This window comes from Mus pahari, chromosome 14, assembly GCF_900095145.1.
Source record: "Mus pahari chromosome 14, PAHARI_EIJ_v1.1, whole genome shotgun sequence".
In the NCBI taxonomy this organism is placed as follows: domain Eukaryota; kingdom Metazoa; phylum Chordata; class Mammalia; order Rodentia; family Muridae; genus Mus; species Mus pahari.
In genome coordinates this window covers 19,757,441-19,781,818 of record NC_034603.1, presented here as the reverse complement: position 1 = coordinate 19,781,818, position 24,378 = coordinate 19,757,441, and the positions used below count along the sequence as shown (strand labels likewise).

Here is a 24,378-nt window from a genome sequence, read left to right as displayed (position 1 = left end):
TTTTCCTTCCTTCTTTCTTTCTTTCTTTCTTTCTTTCTTTCTTTCTTTCTTTCTTTCTTTCTTTCTTTCTTTCTTTCTTTCTTTCTTCTTCTTCTTCTTCTTCTTCTTCTTCTTCTTCTTCTTCTTCTTCTTCTTCTTCTTTTCCTTTGAGTCAGGGTTTTGCTCTGTAGGCTTGTAGACCAGACTGGGACGGAACTCACTGTGTAGCCCAGACTGACCTGTAGAGATTCTAGCTTGCTGCCTTTCCTTTTCCTTGTGTTAGATAGACAGGGTCTCCCAGTATAGCCCAGTCTGGCCTTGAACTCAAAATCCTCCTGCCTCTGCCTCTTAAACGCTGGGATTATAGGCCTGTACCCCCACTTGGGCTCTCTTCCTCTAGAGAGAAACCACTTGTCACAGATGTGTGATAGGAATAGCTACTTAGCTACCACAGACGTACTGTCTGCCTGGTATTATGTTGGGCAATGGTGGTCTTGGGGACACAAGGCAATTTCAGGGTACTTCCCTGCTCTGAGTAAGGGGAGGGAGGGTCTAATAGCCATTTTTCTTATTTTGATTTTTGAGACGGGGTCTCTCTATGTAGCTCTTGTCCTGGAATTTACCATGTAGACCATGATCACCTTGAACTCACAGAGACCCGCCAGCCCAACTAAACACAGCCATTTATTTGCCTCCATTACCTTCCTTGGAACCATTCAAGAAGCCTTTGTTCCAAATTGTCACAGATCTCTTGATCTCGTCCCCGTCTGTGAGCCTCTGAGGTCCAGCAAGTAGGTGGCCCGGTTTAGATGCTCAGCAGTGGCCTGTGACACCTGATCTGACTGATGGGCCCCACCTTTCTTAGGGTGGAGGACTGGGCGTGTGTGTTGTTTGGTGTGAGGATGTTGTGTTTATGATCTGTGAGTGGCAGGTGTGTGTAGATGATCTTGGGGGTGGTAGGTGTGTCCAAGGGGGTGTGTGTGGCACCTTGGCTCTAAAAGCCAGCTCCTGGGTGGAAGCCAGGCTCGCTTCCTGACCCTCTCCCTTCCATTTCTTCCTGATTGTTCCAGCCCTTTGCACTGGTAACACTAGGTAGACCCTGCATCTTAGCTAGTCCTCTGGGAGTAGCTTCAGACACAGAGGTCCACACCTGAGCCCTGGTTCCCATCAGAAGTGGGGGGTTAGGCAAGCTAAACCCCACAGACCATGATACCCACTTCTACTTCATAGGTCCCTGCAAACATGAGTCCCTGGGCTACTAGGTCCCGAGAAGGTCTCCCCTAATAAGTCAGTTGTTAGCCTAAAGTCTGAGTTACTTCCTCAGCAGGGCCAGAAGCCAGCCAGGCCAGGTGCCCACGTGCCCACCTTTTGGTGTACCCACTCCACAGTGCAGTTCCCCACCCAGCAATTATGACCTGGGTTGGCCAGTAGAGCCAGCGGGGGTGGGTGGGCGGTACCAAAACTTGGCAGTGGTGCCAGAAACCAGGGCCAGGCCCAGATGTAGAGGGGGAGGGTGGCCCAGAACCAGATCTCTTAGCTCATCCTTCCTTGGCAAACCAGTTCCCTGGTCCCCAAGCAGGCTGGGTGGCTCTGGGGCCAGTTGGTCATAGAAGTCACTGTCACAGCTACCAGAGAAGCCCATCCCTGTTGCTTCTGGAAGACCCCTGGCCCAGCCGTTTGTGTGGAAATCTAATATCTCACACTGTTCCCAGCTCTCTGCCTCGGATCCCTCCGGCTCACACAACGTTTCTTCCTCTTAGCCTGGTACTTGATGCCAGCAGCCTTCTAGGACCTTCCAACTTCAGTGATCTTGGCAGCAGCTCTTGGCTCATTGGTCAGACCACTGTCCCGGCCCAAACCAAAGTTGATAGGAGGAGGAGACTAATTTCTGGAGCCTTTGGGGAATGGAAGAAGAGGGGCTCGAGGGTAGATCCTGAGCTTGACTGGGGAGGTAGCTTGGGCTCCCTTAGTGGAGTCCTGATTCCATGGTCCCACATAGAGGTAGCCAGCACTTGTGTGTTGCTTCTCAAAGGGAACTTTGCAGAGCCCCTCCACTGCTGTCTTCCCCCCAGTGCTCTAACTGTTGGTTTGCCTGACTCCACTGGGCTGTGAACATTGCCAACGCTGGGTTGTGACCTCCATTCCACTTCAGACTGCTCTGGCTCCAACCCTAGAAGGTAGGGGTGAGAAAGGTAGAATATGGAAGCAGGGGTGACCAGGCTCCTCCACAGTCTAGCTTTAAGGTGAAGGCCTGGGGAATGGTTTGATTCTGAGCCATTCATGGGCACTGGTTCTAGGTCAGGTCAGTGACAAGTTCAAAGCTCTAGCACTTAGTCACTACTGAGACCATGGGTCAAATACAGTTCACAGGGAAGGAAGACGTCTTCCGGTGGAGGAGGGAGACAAGTCTACACTAGTGACTATACTAGTGAATGTTCTAGACAGCAAACCCAGGGAGGGGTTGCAGAGGACACAGGTCTGGAGAAATGGCTCAGCAGAAGAACCCTGACTACTCTTCCAGAGGCCCCAGTTCTCTACCCAGCACTTACAAAGTGGCTCACAACCACCTGTAACTCCAAGCCTGGGGGATACCATGGCCCTCTTCGGGCCTCCACTGGCACAGACATAATGTGCAGAGAAATCACCTACACACATAAGATACATAGTTTTAAACAGGATAGATGATCCAGAAGATCGTAAATACAGTGCAGGGGTATCAACAGAGGCCTCCATGATTGAGACAAGTCAGGAGAGCAAGAAGAAAGGGAAGAACCTGCCTGAGTCGAGGAGATGCTGATCCTGAGGGGGCATAGGGGTTGTCCCTCCAGGGAGGATGCAGGCCACACCATGGTGCTTCGGGGACAGGGTTTCTCCGTGTAGTCCTGGATGTCCCGGAACTCACTCTGTAGACCAGGCTGGCCTCGAACTCAGAAATCTGCCTGCCTCTGCCTCCTGAGTGCTGAGATCAAAGGCGTGCACCACCACTGCCCAGCACTTGTTCACTTTTTTTTTTTTAAACGGATCTTTTTTTTTTTTTTTAGATTTATTTATTTTTATTATATGTAAGTACACTGTAGCTGTCTTCAGACGCTCCAGAAGANGGNATCAGATCTTGTTAAGGATGGTTGTGAGCCACCATGTGGTTGCTGGGATTTGAACTCCAGACCTTCAAAAGAGCTGTCCGGTGCTCTTACCCACTGAGCTATCTCACCAGCCCACTTGTCCACTTTTTAACAGGATTTTATTTTTACATGTGTGTCTTGCCTGAATGTAAGTCTGCATCATTTATAGTCCCCAGGCTACTTTCTCAAAATGCTTTGTAGGGGTTCCCCCCCTTTTTTTAAAATGAGGGAGTATTTAATCACAGCGCTCTCTCACTCTCTCTCTCTCTCTCTCTCTCTATATATATATATATATGTGGAGATTCAGAAATAAATCATATTTTTGCAAAAATCACACAGGATAAAGGGAAGGCTTATGGAAGGAACACAATTTAACCAGAGCTGTTTGGCTTGATTTCTGAATATGGGGCAAAGTAAGCCACAATTGGCACTACCTTGTATAAAATAGGCATCAAAGTTTTTCTGTTTTGTGTGTGTAGAATTATAGGTCAACATTGAGTATATTCTTAAATTGCTTTCCATCTTTTTTGCGGGGCTCTCACTGAATCTGTGGCTTACTAATTTAGCTATGCTCATTAGCCCTCAAGACCCAGGAACCTACTGTCTGCCTCCCCAGTGGTTGCATTACAGTAAGTTTTTTGTTTTTTTGATGGGTGGCAGAATTGAACTCAGGTCCTCAAGCTTGCATGACATTTTACCAACTGAAGTTTCCCTAGTTTCGTTTTATTATTCTTTTTGAATTAAAAAAAAAAATTCCCAGGAAACTGGTCCAAAAGAAAGGAAATACTAAAGAAACAGTTTTTGGTTATTCCACTTAAAGCAAACTCCTCCAACAAAAATCGAAAGTCCAGTCTGAACGAGGGAAGAGAAACAGAATCACCCGAATAGGAAAACTCGTGCACAGGAGAAATGCAGAATAATTCAGAACGGGAGACCCGCCATGTGGTGACAAGGGTTCAAAAGCCTAAATGTGAGACGCTCCAGGTTCTGGTAGAAGCCGGCTTTGTTCACACCCTGCTTGACGGTGAGGCAGCCTGGGAGAGGAAGTGGGAAAGCCTGGGGCTTTCTAGAAAGCTTGTGAGGTCCTGCCGGCTGGGGTTCGGGTTCTTCAGCTCTGGCTTTTCGCCCTAAGCAGAGCTCATTCAACTCCTCGCCCCCGCGACTTCCGCGTGGGGCTGGGACCACCCAAGCTCTGAGACACCGCCAGGCATCTCCAGGATGCGGGGGTCACGATGCCCCTGCGGGCTAGCTTCCCTCTTTGCAACGCCCTCTTCCCTGCTGTGTTTCATCAGGTTGTGAGCCACAGCTTCCTCTTTTATTGAGCAGAGAATGTTGGTCAGCTCCCAGCATCTCTGTGCTCACTTTGTTCCAGTAGCGAGGAGGACAAAGTCCTGAGCCCAATGGAGCTTTTATTCTAAAAGTTGGGGAGGCGGAGATAGGGGCAAGAAAGCAAAATCAACACATAAACACATGATTTCAAGCCAAGGCTGTAAAGAAAACAAAGCTAGATTGTACAAGGTGGAGGAGGCGGAAAGAGGAGCATGTAATGGCTGTAGGGAAACCGTCCGTAAAAAGAAGCTGGGGGTTGGAGAGGTGGCTCAGCGGTTAAGAGCACCGACTGCTCTTCCAGAGATCCTGAGTTCAATTTCCAGCAACCACATGGTGGCTCACAACCATCTGTAATGGGATCTGATGCCCTCTTCTGGTGTGTCTGAAGACAGCTACAATGTTCTCATTTAAAAAATAAAAAGGGCTGGAGAGATGGCTCAGTGGTTAAGAGCACCGACTGCTCTTCTGAAGGTCCTGAGTTCAAATCCCAGCAACCACATGGTGGCTCACAACCATTCATAATGAGATCTGATGCCTTCTTCTGGTGCATCTGAAGACAGCTACAGTGTACTTAGATATAATAAGAAATAAATCTTTAAAAATAAATAAAAAAAATAAGCCCGGCATGGTGGCTCACGCCTTTAATCCCAGCACTTGGGAGGCAGAGGCAGGTGGATTTCTGAGTTCGAGGCCAGCCTGGTCTACAAAATGAGTTCCAGGACAGCCAGGGCTACACAAAGAAACCCTGTCTCGAAAAACAAACAAACAAACAAACAAAAAAAACAGAAAAAGAAAGAAAAAAAAAGGGGGTGGGGGGAGTGCAAGAGTTGCTGGAGGACCCCAGGTGGTGGTGCAGTACACAGAAGGTGGAAAGATGTCCTTCGTGATGTAAGGAGTTCAAAGCCAGTCTGGAGTACAGAAGACCCTTTCTCAAAAGAGTAAAAAGAAAAAAATTTTTAGTCCTTTTTAGTTTGGAAAATCAGCACCTCCTCTCCTTTTGGCCCTTCGTCTCCCCCTGGCACGTTTTTCTTTCTTTCTCTCTCTCTCTTCTTTCTTTCCTGGTCTCAAACTCAGACCTGCCTGCCTTTGCCTCCGCAATGCTGGAATTAAAAGTGTGTGCCATTACACCGGGCTCCTTCACTCTTTTTAGTTAGGGCATATATACAACCCCTATTTCATCTGGCCCCTAAAGATGGGCTATTTACAGAGAGCCCCTGGGCCGGGGGCTATGGATGCATAGGGCTAGGTGACCCCGTAAGGACAAAAACCGAACTCTTAAAAATTGTGTGTGTGTGATGTGAACGGGGGGTGTACTTGCTGTGCAAGTGTGTGAGAGCAGAGAAGGATTTTGGGCGTCTCGCTCCATCACTCTCCACTTTATTCTCTTGATCCTACAGTTCTGCTCTTTAGCTACATTAGCAGGCAGGCAAGCACAAGAATCCTTAAGTCTCTGCTAACCCCAGTCCTGCAATTACTGGCTCGCGCCAGTAGGTGTGAGCCAGCTCTCTTGACAGTATCTGGGATCTCAAATTAGACCCTCACACTGTTTTGCAAGCACTTTCCCCGTTACCTCAGACTCTTCCTGTAAACATTAGTTGCTAGTTCAAAAAGCATCACAGGAAATACTTAATCACTGGACCACATACATGTAATGGTCTCTTAAAATTTTATTTTTTCGGGTGCTGGGGTTGGACCAAGGTACCTGCGTGCACTTTAACTCTGTCTCACTGTCTCTCTCTGTCTCCCTCCCTCCTTTCCTCCCTCCCCCCTCTCTCTGTCCTAGCTCAGGCTGGCCTAACTCACTTTGTATCCTTGGCCGTCTGATCTTCCTATAATTATAAGATTATAGGCGGGTACCACAATACCCACGTTTGTTTATTTTCTGAGCCAGAGTGTCGCTTTGTAGTCTAGACTGGCCTGGAACTCTCGGCGCTCGTCCTGCCTCAGCGTCCCCCATCCCAGCCTGGACATTTAAGACTAGGAATTGTGGTTGGGGGCTCGGGTTATGTAGGTGCGCCAGCTAATACTTCCGGTAGAAACTCGCAACAGCCCTCGGGTGGTTCTGACGCGCGGGAACCCAGGTTTGCTCCGGATCGCGGGGACCCGGCGTGCCGGCACTGCGCAGGCGCTGACTGCTGCCGAGCTCCTTGCAAAGCCGCGGGCGAGCCACACGGTCTCCCCACGCTCCGCGACACCGCGCATGGGCGAGCCCGGACCCACCCGAGAGGCAACCGCCGCGCCTTCCGGTTCCGATGACAGCGGCGCCGGAAGCGGGCTGAGCTGCAAGACTAGGTGACAGCCTGCGGGCTCCGGGTCCCGGGGTGCGGAGCGCCCCTACCAAAGCCTGGAGCAGTCGTAGGCCACACCCGCCAAGGGCTGGTGGAGTCGCCCGGACTCGGACGTCCCGTCTTAGTGCACCTGACAGGGTCAGAGGTAAGCAGCCGTGGGCGGCGGGGTCCCGGCAGCACTGCAGGAGGGTCTCTGGGAGTAAGTAGGAGTTTGCCAGTCTTTGCACTATAATGCGGGTCAAGTCGGGGTCGTGGCTTGCCCCTAGGGTAAATGGTGGGTTTTCCTGTCCTTTCAGTTTTAGGTGAAGAAGTGACAATGTGAAACTTTCTAATATTTATAGGGATGTGATTTGTTTGAGGGTAAAATACAGGGCATTAGATACTGTGGTTTGAAAAGATGACACTCGTGTGGAGACCTAGATAAGGAGCCAGCCGTGGGAAGATGTGAGAGAGTGTGAGAGGATAGAGGCAGAAATAAACCGGATGTACCCTAGAACAGAAAGTCCGGTGGTGGTAGAGTGTGGCAAGTGATGGGGAGAGTCATTGGAGTAAGTATAACAAGGGAGTTTGTTTGCATAGAACTTTTGTTTTCCTTTCGGTTGTTGTGTTGTTGTTGACTTTGAGACAGGGTCTCTTTTAGCATAGGCTGGCCTGGAGCTTCCTAAGTAGACCAGGCTGGCCTTGAACTCATAAAGATGCATCTGCTTCTGCCTCCCATGTGCTGGGGAGGGGGGCGGTTAAAGTCATGCACCAACCTCAGATTTATTTTCTTTTATAATGATGACGATGAAGACAACGACGACAATGACAGCATTTCTCTACATAGCCTTGGTTGTCCTGGAATTCACTGTGTAGACCAGGCTAGTTTGAAGTTACAGAGATCTGCCTACCTCTGCCTCCTTAGCTCTGGGATTAAAGGTGTGAGTCACCACACCCAACAGATTTTTTTTTTTTTAACTTCTTATTTCTAGGTGTATGGCAACTTTTTGCTTTCGTGTGTGTCTGTGCACCACGAGATGCAGTGAATGAAGAAGGCTTCAGGGTCTCTAGAACTGGAGTTACAGGAGGTTGTGGCTGTCATGTGGGTGCTGAGAACAGAACCTGGGTTATTTGCAAGAGCAGCAACTTCTCCTTAAACACCGAGCCATCTCTGCAGCCCCTCTAGTGTGAAGTTTTTAACATTTCCTTCATACCTCTTTCTACCCACTGGAAGCTTTTGATTCAGGCCTTCTTAGCCAAAGGCTAGGAAATAGGGGTAATGTTTAATTAGTTAGGCCTTCCCGGCCCAGGGATGGGCTAGGCCCTGCAGGGAGGGAGAGGAGGAGAGCGGTCTCCGGGCTTTGCTTAGCTGCTAGCCCAGTTGAGGAGACACATCTGAAGAAGCAGTCAGGAGGATGCGGAAATGTGTGGGACCAAACACATCAGATTTGTGAAGCAGGAAAGAAGGCTGCACAAGGAAGATCCCTGAGAAGAGGCCTGAGCTGGAGCCCAGGAAGCCATGTAAAATGGCGCATGTGACCAGGGATGTAGCACATGCCTTTAGTTCAGCAGGTGGAGCTTCAAGGTCAAGGTCAGCCTGGATTTCAGAGAGAGGAGATTGGTGACCTTTTGGGAGCTAGTGTTTAACTTGAGTTGGCAGAGGTGTGAAGAGGATGCTTATGAAGTAAGTGGGTGTAATGAAATGAAGAAGAGAGGCAAGGGCTTTGGGTGTAACACTCTCAGTGGCTCAGCACTTGTCCAGCATGTGTGGGGGCTTGGCCCTGAGAAATCAATAGATTGATTAAAAATGAATGCATCCCTGATGATATGTAATTCCAGCTACTCGGAAGGCTAATGCAGGAGGATTCCAAGTTCAAGGTCAGTCTGAGATACAAAATGAGCTCAAGGGCAGTCTGGTCAGTCTAGGGAGATAGTGACTCAAACAACACTGAGGTTAGAACGGGGTGGCGCACGCCTTTAATCCCAGCCCTCAGGAGGCAGGGGCAGGCGGATCTCTGAGTTCCAGGTCAGCCTGGTCTACAGAGAGAGATCTGAAAACAGGTGCACAGTGGACTGGGGTGTGGCTCAGTTGGGGTGGGGGTTCCCAGGAGAGGGCATGCTTGGTGTTGAGGCCAGCATGAACCCATTTCAAAACAACAAAATAGCATCATAGATGTTTCCGTGTGTACAAATACTTGTTACATAGTCTTGGTGACCTGAGTTTAATCCCTGGAGCGCACATAAAGGTGGAAAGAAGAACTGACTGCACAAAGTTGTCTGAGCGTGGCATGTGTGACCCCTTCTGCCCAAATCAGAAGCACGAATACATATGTTTTTAAAAAGCAGAACAAAAAATTGTCTACTGGACATGCACAGAGATTCTTTTCTTTCTTTCTTTCTTTCTTTCTTTCTTTCTTTCTTTCTTTCTTTCTTTCTTTCTTTCTTTCTTCCTCCTCCTTCTTCTTCCCCGTCCTCCTCCTCCCCCTCCTCCCCATCCCCCTCTTCCTCCTCCCCCTCCCCATCCCCCTCTTCCTCCTCCTCGTCATCCTCCTCCTCCTCCTCCCTGTCATTTCTCTCCTCCTAGTGCCCTTGCTGGCTTCAAGCTGAGTGCTCCCTCTCTCTTTCTCTTCCTCCTCACCTCTTTCTCCCTCCGCACAGCAACTTCCCTGGTCTCTTTCCTGGGGGCCAGTCAACTCACCNCCTCCTCCTCCTCCTCCTCCTCCTCCTCCTCCCCCTTCTTCTGACAGGGTTTCTCTGTGTAGCCCTGGCTGTCCTGGAACTCTGTAGACCAGGCTGGCCTCAAACTCAGAAATTCGCCTGCTGCCTCCCAAGTGCTGGGATTAAAGGTGTGAGCCACCACCACTGGGCAGGATACAGTTTCTTACTATGTAGCCCAGGCTAGCCAGGAACTAAAAGTGGTTGGTCTGCCTCTTCCTCCCTACCACTAATTTCAAAGGCATACACCACCACGCTTGGCTTTCCTCTGCTTTAAAAATTGATGTCTTTACTTATTGCGGGTGGGCCTCACTGCCTTGGCATGCACCGAGCAGTCAGGACAGCTCCGTGAGTCCTCCCTCCTTCCACCTGTGGTTCCCATGATCATATTCAGGTCACCAGGCTGGATGGCAAGCATGTAACCCAGTGAGCATTGGCCTGGCTCATCCTCAACTTTTTTCATAGTTTCAAGGCTTCTCTCTGATAGTCCTGGTATCAGTTGGTATCTGGCAAAGCCAGTCATTTTGACCACAATGAGGTCCTGTCCTTGAGCCATGTTAATCTTTGAAAAACTGTGACTCTGTTATCCAGACTCTCTTGGCAGTCATATTTTTCTTGCCATCTTACCTAGCTGGTGGTTGTGCTTGCTCCAGTTAACTTCCTGTTGTCATGTCTCGAAAAACCAAACAAAACAAAACAAAAAACAAAAAACAAAATCCCTTCCTGTTGTCATAACTGAGAGACCCGATGAGTTCATCCCAGTGGTACTCACACACAGCTGTCTTTTCCTGCTGGGACAGCAGCCAGCTCTGTTGGTCCTGTTGTGCAAAGTACTTGAGGAGAAGGCTTCAGCCCAGAGCCAGACAGCAGGCTTCCTCAGTCCCCACTCCTCCACTCCCCCCGCTGAGCGGCCTTGGGGTATTTGTTTTATCTTTCCTGGTCTCATTTTCTCAGCTGCAGAGTGGGTCTAATAACTGTACCTACCTCATAGTGCTGTGAGGAGTGAGCGACTCAATGGGTGAAGTCACCGGAGCAGAGCCTAGCGCCTAATGAGCCTCTGGAGAATTTTAGCTATTACCAAGCCAAACAACTATGTCATTTTAAGTGGGAGTCCCTGTTACATTTTATCCATAATATAACCTTAGAGTCTGACTTCAGGGGTCTGATTTCTCTGGACAATGTGATCACAAGTTTTAGTGTGTCAGATGGTGTCAGCCAGGGCCCAGCACTGCTTCCCTGTCATTTGTCACCATCTGGGAGGGAGACAGGTTTGAGCTGGGAAAGCCAAGATGGGTGGTGCCTGTGGGACTAGGAGGGTACAGGAAGTGGGAAGATCCCAGGATCACGATGGACACTGGCTTCCTGTGATGTCACTTCTGAGAGAGCTGGCTTCATTGATCCCTTTGGAGGGACACATAACTCAGTTCTATTTCTAGTCCTGTGTGCGGGTGCAGAAGCTCTACTCTGTTGCTGACATTCTGGGGAGTGTCTGTATACTCCATGTTGCAGGCTACTCAAAAAAAGGGCAGCAGAGTGGAGGGGAGGGAGCCCGCAGTGAGCGGGAGGTGGAGTAAGGGGTTAACTTTAGGCTGGCTGCTGGCTCAGTGTTGCTTGCTATACAAGCATAAGGGCCTGAGTTTGAATTTCTAGCATGGTAGAGGACAGCTAGTCCCAGCGTTCATTCAGTTCCTATGGTGAGATGGGAGGCAGAGTCAGGACAATTGCTGGATGCTCCCGAGCGCAGGGTAGCTTGGAATATACAGTAGTGAACAACAGAGAGACCCTGTTTCAAACAAGATAGAAGGAGAGGACTGACATCCGAGACTGGCCTCTGACCCCTCTGCTCATACTGTGGCTGTCACTATGTGCCTGTCCTCAGACACATGCACACATCATACACAACTACCATATACACCGTCCATGGCATAACTGAGCAAGAGGGTGTCTGGTGTGGCAGGGAGGCAGGACCCAGGTTGTCAGTTACTCAGTGATCAGAACTAAGGAAGCAGAGAGAGTGGAGGGCATCATGTAGGTTAGGCTGGGGCTGGCTGCCTGCAACAACAGGGGAGTTGGGCTGGAGGACTCAACCATGCAGAGGCTACATCATGCTCCGGGGTCTGGAGCTGTGAGAGCAAGGGTTCTGGCTGTCCACATACAAGGAACTGTCGGTAGGCAGACAGCCGAGGAGGGCAAACAGTTCCCACAATAGGCAGTTATTCCCGAAACTACTTGAAATTAACACCCATTCTGCCTTCATGGCTTATTTCCCTGCAGTACATGAAAAACCAGTTCCAAGCCGGGCGTGGTGGTGCACGCCTTTAGTCCCAGCACTCGGGAGGCAGAGGCAGGTGGATTTCTGAGTTTAAGGCCAGCCTGGTCTACAGAGTGAGTTCCGGGACAGCCAGGGCTATACAGAGAAACCCTGTCTCGAAAAACCAAAAAGAAAAAAGAAAAACCAGTTCCAGTGACTGAAAGGGAAGGTGGCTATAGTGAGTATATGAAAATACATGCAGTGTGGGCCTAGGCTGTCTGACATACAGCCCGCTGAGGATGCCATGAGTAAGAGAGGAACTGGGGGTGTGTCAGAGGCTCAGTCTCTGAAGCAGGTGGTCTGTGAAACCTGAATATGATACTCAGAATCCTGTAAAAAATGGGAGAGATGGCTCAGCAGGTAGAGCGTTGGCTGCACTTAGAAGGTCCAGGACTGATTTTCCAGTCCACAAGGTGGCTCATAACTACCTGTAAAGGGATCCGGTACCCTCTTCTGGCTTCTGCAGACATTGCACATACACGGTACACATATGTACATGAAGTAAAACACCCACACACATAAAATATAATAAAGCACTCTAAAGAAATGCTGGGTGTGGTGGTTCATCCTTGTAATCTCAGTATTAGGGAGCTGGAAAGCAGAAGATCTCTGGTGCTCACTGGCCAGCCAGCCTAACCCAGTTGGTGAGCTTCAGCCCAGGGAATGAGAAGCCCGGTCTAAAAGGATGATACTGAAGGTGGCTGTGCATTAGAAAGGGGCTGGAGGACGGCGGTAGTCACGGGCTCTTGCTGCTCTTGCAGAGGACCCGCTGGTTTTCAGCTCCCATATGGAGCAGCTTTCCAGCTCCAAGAGAGGGGGAGGACATTTGAGACATGCTTTCTCTGTAACTGTGGCTGTCATAGAGCTCGCACAGAGAAAGGCATGCACCACCACTGCCTGTCCGTCAGAAGTCTGCTTCTGACTTCCTCTGGCACCCACATGCACACATATAAGTAATACCAAGATAACAGAGCAAAAAGTTTGAGACAGTAATTTTGTTTTGTTTTGTTTTTGATTTTCAAGAGAGGGTTTCTCTGTGTAACAGCCCTGTCCTGGAACTCGCTTTGTAGTCTAGGCTGGTCTTGAACTCACAGAGATCCACCAGCCTCTGCTAAGATCAAAGGCGTGCATCACCACACCCAGCTGACAGTGTGTGCGTGACCACAGTACAAAACCAGTACAAAACAACCCTGTCCTTGTTTATCGGGGAACTGATTTATTATTATTCGGGGGGGGGTGAGGGGATCTGAAGAAACGTTATGGGAAGCATAACACCCCTCCATGCCACCCCACCCCACCAGGATCCACACTGGCCTGACCCAGTTGGCATCACCAGGCAGAGGCCGCCATGGAGCAGTGTGCCTGTGTGGAGAGGGAGCTCGACAAGGTCCTGCACAAGTTCCTGACCTATGGGCAGCATTGCGAGCAGAGCCTGGAGGAGCTGCTGCACTACGTGGGCCAGCTGAGAGCCGAGCTAGCCAGTGCAGGTGGGTGGCCATCCCCAGGGACCATGTGAGCACCGGCCACCTACTGGGTGGTGAAGTCTTGGACACGAATCCCTAAGCTTCCTTGAAGGTAGTAAAGGAAGCTTCTGCTCCTTCAGAAAACCTGACAGAAATGATTAATATACTTGAAACCACTAACATTGCCAGTTTGTTTTCAAACTTTTATGTATTTATTCTGAGGAGGACTTATTCTAGGTTTTATTTTTATTGTAATATGTATCAGCACATCATATCTGCTATGGCTGTCCGATAGCCTGTTGTATGCAGGTGTGGGATTCTGTACCTACTAGTGGATGGAAATTGGCTTGTTGCTATTTCTGTGCTATTCTGAAGAATGCTAAAAGAGTTCCACACATGGCTTTCTGTGTTTCCATTTCTCCTAGAAGTGGAATTGCTGGGTCAGGGTAACCTTTGAGTTAAGCTGCCAGTTCCCAGGAAAGCCTGCACAGAGCCAATACACAAGATAAACCAAGGCACATAGCTGCAAACTCATAATTTGCAGCAACCTAGACTTTTATAGCTGAGAAAATGAAGTCACCAAGGTCTTAGCTTGTGGGCTAGAGAGATGGCTCACCAAGTACAAGGCACCTGCTGACAAGCCTGAGTACCTGAATCCCTGGGACCCACATGGTGGAAGGAGAGAAACTCATGGAAGCTGTCTTCTCCCCTCCTGTGTGCATCATGTGTGTATCATGTTCTGTCCCCCAACCCCTGTGCAACTAACTAAATAATCTTTGTTTGTTCGAGATAGGGTCTGTCTACATAGCTCTGGCTGTTATGGAACTCACTATGTAGACCAGGCCAGCCTAGAACTCCACTTGCCTCAGCCTTCCAAGTGCTATGATTAAAGGTGTATGCTACCATGCCCTGCAGCTGTTAAAAATCTTAAAAATAAGTAAACAAACTAGTGGCTTGTTTGACATGGCAATTTCCAAGTCCCTGACATCTGAGTACCAGGAAGCTGATTCCGGCACTTTTTTTTGGGGGGGGGTTGGTTTTTTGAGACAGGGTCTCTCTGTATAGCCTGGGCTGTCCTAGAACTCATTTTGTAGACCAGGCTGGCCTTGAACTCAGAAATCCGCCTGTCTCTGCCTCCCAAGTGCGCCACCACGCCCGGCCATTCCAGCACTCTTGAGTCAGAGGCAGGAGAATCTCTGAGTTAGGGGCCAGCCTGGTCTACAGAGTGAGTTCCAGAGCAACCAGGGCTGCACAGTGAGATTAAATAAGCATCCGGGCACAGACTAGAAGCAGGTGTTTAGGTCTGGCATGCAGGGCTGCCCTCTGGGTTACCACAGACGTGTAGTAGGAAGCAGGCAGGCTGCTGCAGAAGCTGCCCACGATCTGCCTCCTGCTCCTGACAGTCTGCTATCTCCACAGCTCTCCAGGGGACCCCTCTCTCAGCCACGCTCTCCCTTGTGATGTCCCAGTGCTGTCGGAAGATCAAAGACACGGTCCAGAAACTGGCTTCCGACCATAAGGACATTCACAGCAGCGTCTCCCGAGTGGGCAAAGCCATTGACAGGGTGAGTGTGTGAGTGGTCCAGGGTCTAGGAGTGGGAACACCACAGAGCTAATGTGTACTGGTGTGGCAGGAACACATGTATCAGTGCCCAAGTCACAAACGCGTCTCTCCTCTGTCAGAACTTCGACTCTGAGATCTGCGGCGTGGTCTCAGATGCTGTGTGGGACTCCCGTGAGAAGCAGCAGCAGATCCTGCAGATGGCCATTGTGGAGCACCTGTACCAGCAGGGCATGCTCAGTGTAGCTGAGGAGCTGTGCCAGGTAATGTTGGCACCTATCTCCTGCTGTTTGAGATAGTCTTGCTTATGTAACCCAGGCTAGCCTCATTGTTACCCTCCTTTCTCAGGCTTCTAAATTCTGGGATTATGGTTGTGACACAGCACCATGCCCAGCCCACTGCATTCATCTGCTAGTTTTCCAGCCAGTCCCTGGAACTTGCTATGTAGGCCAGGCTGGTCTCAAGTTCACAGAAATCCTCCTGCCTCTTAAGTGCTGTAACCACATCCTGTTTCTTGTGTTTCTGAGATAAGGGCTGGCTGAATAGACCAGGCTGGCCTCCCGGCAGTCTTCCTTTTTCCTCTCAAGGTCTGGGGTTGTAGCTGTGCATGGGCCTCCTGTATACTAGTCACTGACATTCTTTATATTTATTTTACAAAGGAACTTGATTCCCCTACTACAAAGTAGGAGGTAGCTCTAAGTGTATCTGATAAAAAACAAAGTTACTGATTTTTAGTTAGTCTGTTGCCTGCAGAAGCCAAGGCTTGCTCTCCTTTTGTATTTAGGGGATTAGCAAAATGACATATAGCAGGTTAACAGGAGTCTTTGCCTTAAGGTAATTAGGTGAATTAAAGTCATTTTCTTGGTAGGCCATTCAGTGTCAGGTCTAAGTGCAGACTATGTGCAGAGTCACACTGTCTGACCAGTGATGATGTTTAGCCTCTGCAGGATGGAAAGCGAACAACAGGGGCTCTTGGCTACCAGCAGACCACAATTCCTTGCCTTTCTCCAGCCAACCTTTGGCTGATGAAGTTTTAATATGGGAAGGATTTGGGGGACACTGCCTTGCATCTTTCCCAGGAATCGACACTGAATGTGGACCTGGACTTCAAGCAGCCCTTCTTGGAGTTGAATCGGATCTTGGAAGCTCTGCACGAGCAAGACCTAGGACCTGCGCTGGAGTAAGGGTGCCTGACTCATCCCAGCTGCGCCTTAGGGATTCTCTGTCTTAGGGCCCTCTGCAGCCACTACCCACTGCTCTGTGTTGTCTCTCCCCAGATGGGCTGTGTCTCACAGGCAGCGCCTGCTGGAGCTCAACAGCTCACTGGAGTTCAAGCTGCACCGGCTGCACTTTATCCGCCTCCTAGCTGGAGGCCCCGAGAAGCAGCTAGAGGCCCTTAGCTATGCTCGGCACTTCCAGCCCTTTGCTCGGCTACACCAGAGAGGTAAGTGCCCAGGGTGCTGGGGCGAGCGCTCGGCTCCAGCCTGTCTTTGTACCCACAGATAGTCTCTTACCAGAAAGATCCTCCCCCACAGCTAGAAATTTTTGACTCTCTTTTGCCTCTCAAATGAAGTCCAAAGCAAAAGCACAGCTGAGGCAGGAGGATGGCTTTAGTGTATGTTAGTCATACTAGTGTAGGCTAGCGTGGCAATGGCAAGACCTGACTCGAGAGTTAGAGACCATAAGGTGTGATACAATTATTACCTTACAGTGGTCTACCTGCATGCATGCCTGCAGAAGAGGGCAACAGACGTTAGGGTAGACGGTGATGGGCCACCATGGGGTTACTGGGAATTGAACTCAGGACCTCTGGAAGAGTGATCAGTGCTCTTAACTCCTGAGCCATCTTTCCAGCCTACAATATTTAAAAAAATAAAAATTATAAAACCAAGCAGAGATACTATTCATTTGTATTTGTGTATGTCTGTGTAAGTGTGAGTGTGATACCGGGGGTTTGAACCTCACTTTATCAACACTTCTTTACCAGACTGACAACTGTTTTCAAGGTCAGCTTTATATACAGACACCAGGCTCAAAGAACTTGGGGGAGAGTGACTGGAGACCTTCTATGCCAAGTAGAGCCATGCTTGTGATGTAGTCAGAAGGCCAGAGGCCAGAAACAGCTGCCTTCCCACTTGCCTCCATGTTTGCAGCAGCCTGTAGATGCCGTCCTCTGCACATTAGAGGGCTTGGCAGTCCTGTGGCTCCTTGAGGAATGGCCCAGAGCTCTGCCTTCCCTCAGCTGTCATCCCATTGTCTTGTAGAGATCCAGGTGATGATGGGCAGTCTGGTGTACCTGCGGCTGGGCTTGGAGAAGTCACCCTACTGCCACCTCTTAGACAACAGCCACTGGGCGGAGATCTGTGAGACCTTCACTCGGGATGCATGCTCCCTCCTGGGACTTTCAGTGGAGTCCCCACTTAGTGTCAGGTACAGCCCAGTCTCCTGGGTCAGCAGAAGGGAAAGGCGGGGAGGGACAACTGTGCTGGTCCTTCCCTGTGCTTACAGACCTAAGCTGGCTCACCATCTTTCCTCGAGATAGACACTGCTTGGCTTTATAATCAGACAGGGCCACCTCGCCTGCACCGTTCCCTTGGGAAACTAGACCACTCATTCATCCAGCCACCCTCTCACAACCTCACTAAGACAGCACCCCCTGCATGGAGGGTGCTGAGGCACTGCTCACCTCACAGCAAGCCCAGGCTAGACCCTCTTACCCAGCTTAGCAGGTAAGGTGGGGCTTTGCCATGAGCTAACTTGTAGGCTCTTAAAGGAACAAAGAGCACCTAGGTTGGCCCCAGAAAGTGACTTCACCATAGGGGACAGCTGTCAGTGTAGAGAACAGGCTGTACTTGCCTACATTACTGCTGTGGAGTCAGGTCACCACAGCCCCTAGGCAGGCATTGGGCAGAGCTGTACTGTACTCACAACCCAAGGTTCCAGCCAGTGGGCTCCCTGCTACCCAGTGCTGGCACTCTTACTTTGTACCACAGTAATAGAGCTGGTTAAACAGGCAGATTCTGGCTCTTTCAATTGAACACTGTCCCCCAATCAGGGGCTTTCCACAGGAACACTTCATATGCTTGCAGATTTCTTTACTAGAACTTTTCAAATTTGGGGGTGCACCAGAGCAAATAGAGTTCAACATACCTATCTATGTACGTTGCTAGTGGCTTTTTAGGAGCAGCGCAGATGACTCAGGGTTAATGGTACTTGTTGTTCTTGCTCAGGACCTAAGTTTGGTTCCCAGCACCCACATGGAGACTCTCACTAGCTAGTTCCAGGAGAGCTGACACTCCACAGCCATGCATGTGGTCCAAACACATATATAAGTACACATTTGTATTCTCAGGGGCCAATCTGACTTTATCCCACTTTAGAATTTTTGTCCCCAGTCCTATCTGGGACAATGTGCTGGGCCTGTGATCCCAGCTGCTTCAGTCTCTGCTCTGTTTCTCAGCTTCGCTTCTGGCTGTGTGGCGCTGCCGGTGCTGATGAACATTAAAGCTGTGATCGAACAAAGGCAGTGCACTGGGGTGTGGAGTCACAAGGATGAGTTGCCGGTAAGAGCAGGCTGGGGAGGTGCCCTCAGAAGCAGGTGCTGGGCACACAGCTCAAACAAGAACTTAACTCAGCCTTCTGCTACCCCCAGATCGAGATCGAGCTGGGCATGAAGTGCTGGTACCACTCCGTGTTTGCATGCCCTATCCTGCGACAGCAGACCTCAGATTCCAACCCCCCCATCAAGCTCATCTGTGGCCACGTCATCTCCAGAGATGCACTCAACAAACTCATCAATGGAGGAAAGTAAGTTCCCCTGCCTGCTTCCATCCTGGCCTGACCTTCCTGGGCAGCCCGGAGACGTTCTTGCTTTTGCCTTTCCTTGCAGGCTAAAGTGTCCCTACTGTCCCATGGAACAGAATCCAGCAGATGGGAAACGCATCATATTCTGATTCCAAGGAACAGTCTAGAAGGTGTGATCCACTCATGGGCCTTTGTGGGGGGACTGGCTTCAGCAGACTGATGCCTCTCAGACCAGAATTACCAAGAGACCCAACCTGTCTAGGCAGAGGCCAGGGAAGGCTGTGAACCAGCCTATGGCTCCTTACCTTCAAGGGGGACTGGCTACTCTGTTTCTGGTGTCTTTCTGTTTACACTTGTTCCTGACCATCAAAGGGGCTTCCAGCTGTGGCCAACCCTCCTTCCACTGTACAGTCTCAACTGTATCTACCCATTCATTCTCCACTGTAAATAGCCCGTTAGAACCGAATGCTGTTTTATAACTTTGAGCAAATATATTCATAGCCCTTCTCCTTACCAATGATTGCATGGTCTTGTTATAAGCTATTGGGCATGGTCTGGTGGCAGCAGCTACCAAACCATAGCCATCTGATATCTCAGGTTGGGGAAGCTCTAGGATAGCAGATCTGGGCAGATCCCATGTACTGTGTAAGACTTTACTAGTAAGCCCAAACTCCTCTGATTCAACTTGGTTGTTCTGCATCCTAATCCAGTGTGGGGCTTTAGGAAACATTAAATATAAAATGCTTCAAAGTCCTGTCAAGTGGGAGGACTTGGGTTTTTTTTTTTTTCCCCCTCCCCTGGGGTTTGTTTTTATGTGTGGGGGTATATTGCTTATCAAGTATGTCTGCCACCTGGTGCCCTCAAAAACCAGTTTCAGCCGGGCGTGGTGGCGCACGCCTTTAATCCCAGCACTCGGGAGGCAGAGGTAGGCGAATTTCTGAGTTCGAGGCCAGCCTGGTCCACAAAGTGAGTTCCAGGACACAGGACAGCCAGGGCTATACAGAGAAACCCTATCTCGAAAAAACCAAAAAAAAAAAAAAACCAGTTTCAGTTTTCTGTAACTGGAATTACAGATAGTTGTGAGTCACAATGTGCATGTTAGGAACTATGGAAATGCTCTTACCTGCCAAGTCATCTTTCCAGCCCCCAGGACCTCCAACCCCTCCAGGGTTGGCCTACTGAAAACTTATATGGACGGGCAAACTAATTCTATCGGTATGTAAGGCTCTTGGAGGTGTGTGAAGTGGGGTTTGGGCCCTGCTGCCTCATCTCCTCATCCCAACTATCCTAGAGTGGGACCTGAAGACGGGTGGGCTATGGAGACGGTGCAGAACATTTGCCAGGTACACCCTTGAGGCTCTGTGCTGAAAGGCTGCTTTCGCTCCTCCTGCCAACTTCTTGGCTCTTAAAAAACACCCACACGCTTGCCACATTTTCGCCTTAGCATTTACTTCTATCCCATATTCTTGGAACTGTCTTCATCAAAGCTCAGAAGATGGGAATGATGGCAGATATGCTGGCTCCACCTCCAACAGCAGCTGCTGGAGCTGCCTGGGAAGGCTCATACAGCCAGAAATCAGGGAGATGCTGTTAGGGTAGGCAGCTGCCTGCAGCCAGCCAGATCTCTTGGAACAGGGCTGGATTGCAGCCCAAGTCTCTCACAGAGGTGTAGGCAGTGCCTGCACCTCCTCCAGGCACTTGTCGTAGGTCTCCTGATATTCTTCATGGGGCTTCACCATGATCACACAAGTGGGACGCTTGGAGCCTGTGGCTGCACCCAAGTCCTACACAGAAAGAAGAGAGCTGCTGGGAACAGGGGTCACAGCCTACCAGCCTAACCTGGCACGAAGTCATGTCCCGTTGATAAACATTACATTTAAAAATACTTCAGGTGTTTGCCATCATGTACACTAAGCTCTCAAGCCATGGTCCTCCAAGCCAATCCTGAGTATTCCCACACAGCCTTTGAGGGTAGCCCTGCAGGCAGGGCAGTACCTCTGCTGTATAAGTCCCTGACACCCTTCACACACGTTCAAATAGTCTCAGCACACAGACGATTCCCATCTTACAGGAAGGAAGCCTGCCAGCCATGTGCTATGCACTTTAGTCCCAGGATGAGATGGGATCTCAAGCCACCCAGACCTGAGAATTCCAACACCTGAGATACTTCCTCAAATAGCCTCCCTAGGGCCAAGATGGGAGTGGGGCAGGGTGGGCATGAGCTTCTCACCGTCTTAGAGGGGATGTAGACGTAGGGCAAGTTCTGGTCCTCACACAGAACTGGGAGATGGCAGTACACCTCAATCGGCAATGTATCTCCTGCCAAAACCATGATCCTGCAACGAGAGAAAGCACCATCGGTTTCCCCTTTGCTCCCTCTCTTTCCCTTTCAGGTTTTTTGTTTTTTTTCTTTCCCTTTGGTTTTTTGAGACAGGATTTCTCTGTGTAGCCCTGGCTGTCCTGGAACTCATTTTGTAGACCAAGCTGGCCTCTAACTCAGAAATCCGCCTGTCTCTGCCTCCCAAGTGCTGGGATTAAAGGTGTGTGCCACCACCGACCGGCTCCCTTTCAGTTTTAAGAGCTACCTCCAGCCAGGCTGTGAGAGCACAGAGTCCAATAAGATGCCCCACGCCAACCAAGGACCCCCACACTTAATGCTAGCCTCCAACTTCTGAAGAGAGTATAAAGTCATGTTTGGCAAATGCACTACTCTGGGGACATGGTCTCTACTTGATAGCATGTAAATGCTACCGAATGTGACTAGAGGTGAAGTGCTGGGACAGATGAGGTATGGGAAAAATACCAAGAAATAGGAACTTGGCTCTCCTTAGAGCCAGTAATGTTCCAACCAGGAGATGACCCTTGAACTTGAGTGCCATGAGAATCCCAGAATGACATGTGTGGGGACAGAATAAGGCCAAGGGTGGTACTGAAGGGCTGGTTGCCTTCTGTAATAGATAACGAGGAGGGGGTTCAGAGAACAAAGCCGAGAGACTGGCAGGGATCACACCTAAGTGTTTGAGTAACACACAGGCTCTATCCCAAGAGAAAGCTTGCCAGCGCCCTCAACCATGGCTGAGAGCTGTCAGTGTACCAGACCCAGAAGTCCTGAAGATCCGCACAGAAGGAAGAATGTTCTGTAAGGGTGGGAAACAAAATTTGTTTGCATATTCCATTCCCTTTGGCACAGAGCTGGTCCTCTCCGCCTGCTCCCTCCTTTGCTGTCCTTTATAGTCCCTTCTCCTTGCCTTCCTGACCTATCATGGTGCCAGGGGCCACCTGAAGCTACCAGCCCCCATCTGCCCTACCAAAACACAATCATCTATCTGCCTGTAGACTAGCTAAGCAGAGCATGTCCAGGGCATTTTCCATGTCAACTCAGGACGCTTATAAGGGTAAAGACACTCACTGCCAAGCCTGACCACCTAAGTTCAATCCCAGGGGCCCAAATGGTAGAAGAGAATCAGCTCTCCAAGTTGTCCGCTGGTGTCCACATGGGTACCAGAGTGCACGTGTGCATACACATGCAAGCTGGCACCGACACGTAATAAGACCACACTTAAGATGTTTTCACACAAACCTGGTTTTCCTCCACTGTCTGTCTGCAGTCACACTACAGCCCATACTAGCATGCAAAGTCTCACGCATGTCACTGTCTCTCAAATCCACTGCTCCTGCCCATCACCTGACTTGGGCCACAACAGCTTCCTAAGTCTGCCTTGCCTCTCCAAATTCTTCCCTGACGTCACTCCTCACCTTGCACTGTTCTGAGAACACTATACCTACCATTCCTTAGAAAGCCCACAAGGGCTGGGGAGCCATTTGTAACTCCAGGCCAAGGGGACCTTACACCTTGCCTTCTGGCTGCCAAGGGCACCAGTGATGCACCAACATATACATGCAGGCAAAACATTCATGCACTTAAAAGGTGTCACCACTTACATTATGTAACCACTATGCTGCCCTGCCCAAGAGGCAGGATTCCACCCCCTCACCCCAAATAAACCTTCATTCATTCTCTTCCTTTGTTGTTCTGAGACAGGGCCTCTATACATAGTCATGGCCGAAAACTTAAGAGATCTGCTTTTGATGGGATTAAAGGTCTATTATCACTGGCTTATTCTATCCTCTTGGGAGTTTTGTTTGTTTTGAGACCTTTTCATAGACCTCGATGGCCTTAAACTAGCTATGCTTCGGAGGCTAGCCCTTTCTCCCCTGCCTCTCTACATATAGCACGTTGCCTAAAGCCTGAAAAAGTCGTGCCATTCGACAGAGGGAACGGACAGGGCTGTAGTTTACACGGGCTGGATTTCTATTCTCTTCCCTGTCATTTACCTGGAGTTCCATTTACTGGTAGTGCAGGGAGTTGACTACCTGACTGGTCTGTCAACTTCACCTTTATTGAGTAGATGGAATTTCTTAACCAGTTAATAGTTCAAACTTAGTGCCATAGTACTTGTGTACCGTGCACAAGGCCCTAGGTTCAATCCCCGGCACTGGGGGGAAAAAAACCAAAAAACGCACAAAACTTAAAAGGCAGCGGAAGGCGGGTTCTTACCCTTTCTCGCCCTTGTTGACAAATTTCTGAACCTCCTTCACGCCGCGACGAATCTGCTTCTGCTTCACAGCTACAGAGAGAGAGAAGCGTGAGCCGAGACCTCGCTCACGAGGCTCGACCCCGGGCCACCCAAGCCACCAGCCCCGGGCGGCGATCGCGATCGCCGGGCGCCCGCCTCACCCTTCTTGATGCACTTGTAGAGCTTGCGCGTCAGGCGGCGGGAAGCCAGGGGCTGCGCGATGGGGTTCAGGTTGACCAGCAGCTCTTTGTACGTGCGCTCCTCACTGCAGCCCTCCGCCTGCGCCTCGGACTCCTCGGGAACCGCCTTGACTTTGGTCATCTTAGCAGCTACAACTCCGTCGGGGCATCGGGGAACCACGCGGTCGCCGCCTCCGACATCACTTCCGGGTTATGAAGCGGCCCTACCCTGTGACCAATTGGGAAACGAAATATTCTGCACCGACCAATCTCTAAGTAGATCTCTAGGGGCGGGATTTTGGATATGGGGGCGGGGTTAAAGGTCAATCTAAGCACGGGATTTGGATTTCTATAGCGGGAACCCGGGGAAGCCGAATTTAGAACTCGGGTTCCAGCGGGAAAGGGGCGGGGCCTGAGGCCGAGAGGTGGGGCCCAAAGGGAAAGAGGCGGGGCCCGGAGAAATTGATGCGGAGCCGGTGGAAGGAAATAGCCTGGCATGGTGGCGCACGCCTTTAATCCCAGCACTAGGGAGGCAGAGGCAGGTGGATTTCTGAGTTCGAGGCCAGCCTGGTCTACAGAGTGAGTTCCAGGACAGCCAGGGCTATACAGAGAAACCCTGTCTCAAAAAAAAAAAAACAAAAACAAAAAAGAACAAAATATGCAACGGAAGTGTGTCCCCTGAGCTCCTGTTCCTTGTGACCTGCTGCTGCTGGTTAGGTAAACCCTGGCACACCTGAAAGTTTTTTCATTTTTCTTTCTTTCTTTCTTTCTTTCTTTCTTTCTTTCTTTCTTTCTTTCTTTCTTTCTTTCTTTCTTTTTTTGGTTTTTCGAGACAGGGTTTCTCTGTGTAGCCCTGGCTGTCCTGNAACTCACTNTGTAGACCNGGCTGGCCTCGAACTCAGAAATCCGCCTGCCTCTGCCTCCCGAGTGCTGGGATTAAAGGCGTGCACCACCACGCCCGGCAAGTTTTTCCATATTGTCTTTTCACCCTCCTAGATTCTGTTGCACAAACTAGAAACCGCACAACTTTGATTCCAGCAGTGAGGAGGCAGGGGCAAGGGGATCTCTTAG

The 24,378-nt window shown here is 50.0% G+C and overlaps 2 protein-coding genes across 2 annotated transcripts; one reads left to right on the top strand and one right to left on the bottom strand.

Annotated features, from left to right (window-relative positions):
• The first annotated feature begins 6,597 nt into the window (after positions 1-6,597).
• Positions 6,598-19,064, top strand: Rmnd5b (required for meiotic nuclear division 5 homolog B). Its single transcript, XM_021213253.2, has 10 exons — positions 6,598-6,863; positions 13,025-13,210; positions 14,606-14,751; positions 14,870-15,010; positions 15,827-15,927; positions 16,025-16,191; positions 17,012-17,177; positions 18,208-18,310; positions 18,400-18,554; positions 18,637-19,064. The coding sequence occupies exons 2-10, from the start codon at positions 13,072-13,074 to the stop codon at positions 18,698-18,700; spliced, it is 1,182 nt and encodes a 393-aa protein (XP_021068912.1). The 5' UTR covers positions 6,598-6,863; positions 13,025-13,071; the 3' UTR covers positions 18,701-19,064.
• A 915-nt stretch (positions 19,065-19,979) lies between these two features.
• On the bottom strand, positions 19,980-23,512 carry Nhp2 (NHP2 ribonucleoprotein). The gene is made up of 4 exons (XM_021213397.1): positions 23,290-23,512; positions 23,110-23,179; positions 20,782-20,887; positions 19,980-20,335 (listed from the first exon to the last, which is right to left on the bottom strand). Exons 1-4 carry the CDS (start codon positions 23,447-23,449, stop codon positions 20,210-20,212), a joined length of 462 nt encoding a protein of 153 aa, XP_021069056.1. The 5' UTR covers positions 23,450-23,512; the 3' UTR covers positions 19,980-20,209.
• Positions 23,513-24,378: the final 866 nt, after the last annotated feature.

Coding starts and splice junctions, on each gene's coding strand:
- Rmnd5b (XM_021213253.2), top strand. CDS start 13,072: ATGGAGCAGTGTGCCTGTGTGGAGAGGGAGCTCGACAAGGTCCTGCAC. Junction 16,192..17,011: donor TGCTCGGCTACACCAGAGAG/GTAAGTGCCCAG, acceptor ATTGTCTTGTAG/AGATCCAGGTGATGATGGGC. Junction 18,311..18,399: donor GTCACAAGGATGAGTTGCCG/GTAAGAGCAGGC, acceptor TGCTACCCCCAG/ATCGAGATCGAGCTGGGCAT.
- Nhp2 (XM_021213397.1), bottom strand. CDS start 23,449: ATGACCAAAGTCAAGGCGGTTCCCGAGGAGTCCGAGGCGCAGGCGGAG. Junction 23,180..23,289: donor CTACAAGTGCATCAAGAAGG/GTGAGGCGGGCG, acceptor CTCTCTCTGTAG/CTGTGAAGCAGAAGCAGATT. Junction 20,888..23,109: donor GTCAACAAGGGCGAGAAAGG/GTAAGAACCCGC, acceptor CTCTCGTTGCAG/GATCATGGTTTTGGCAGGAG.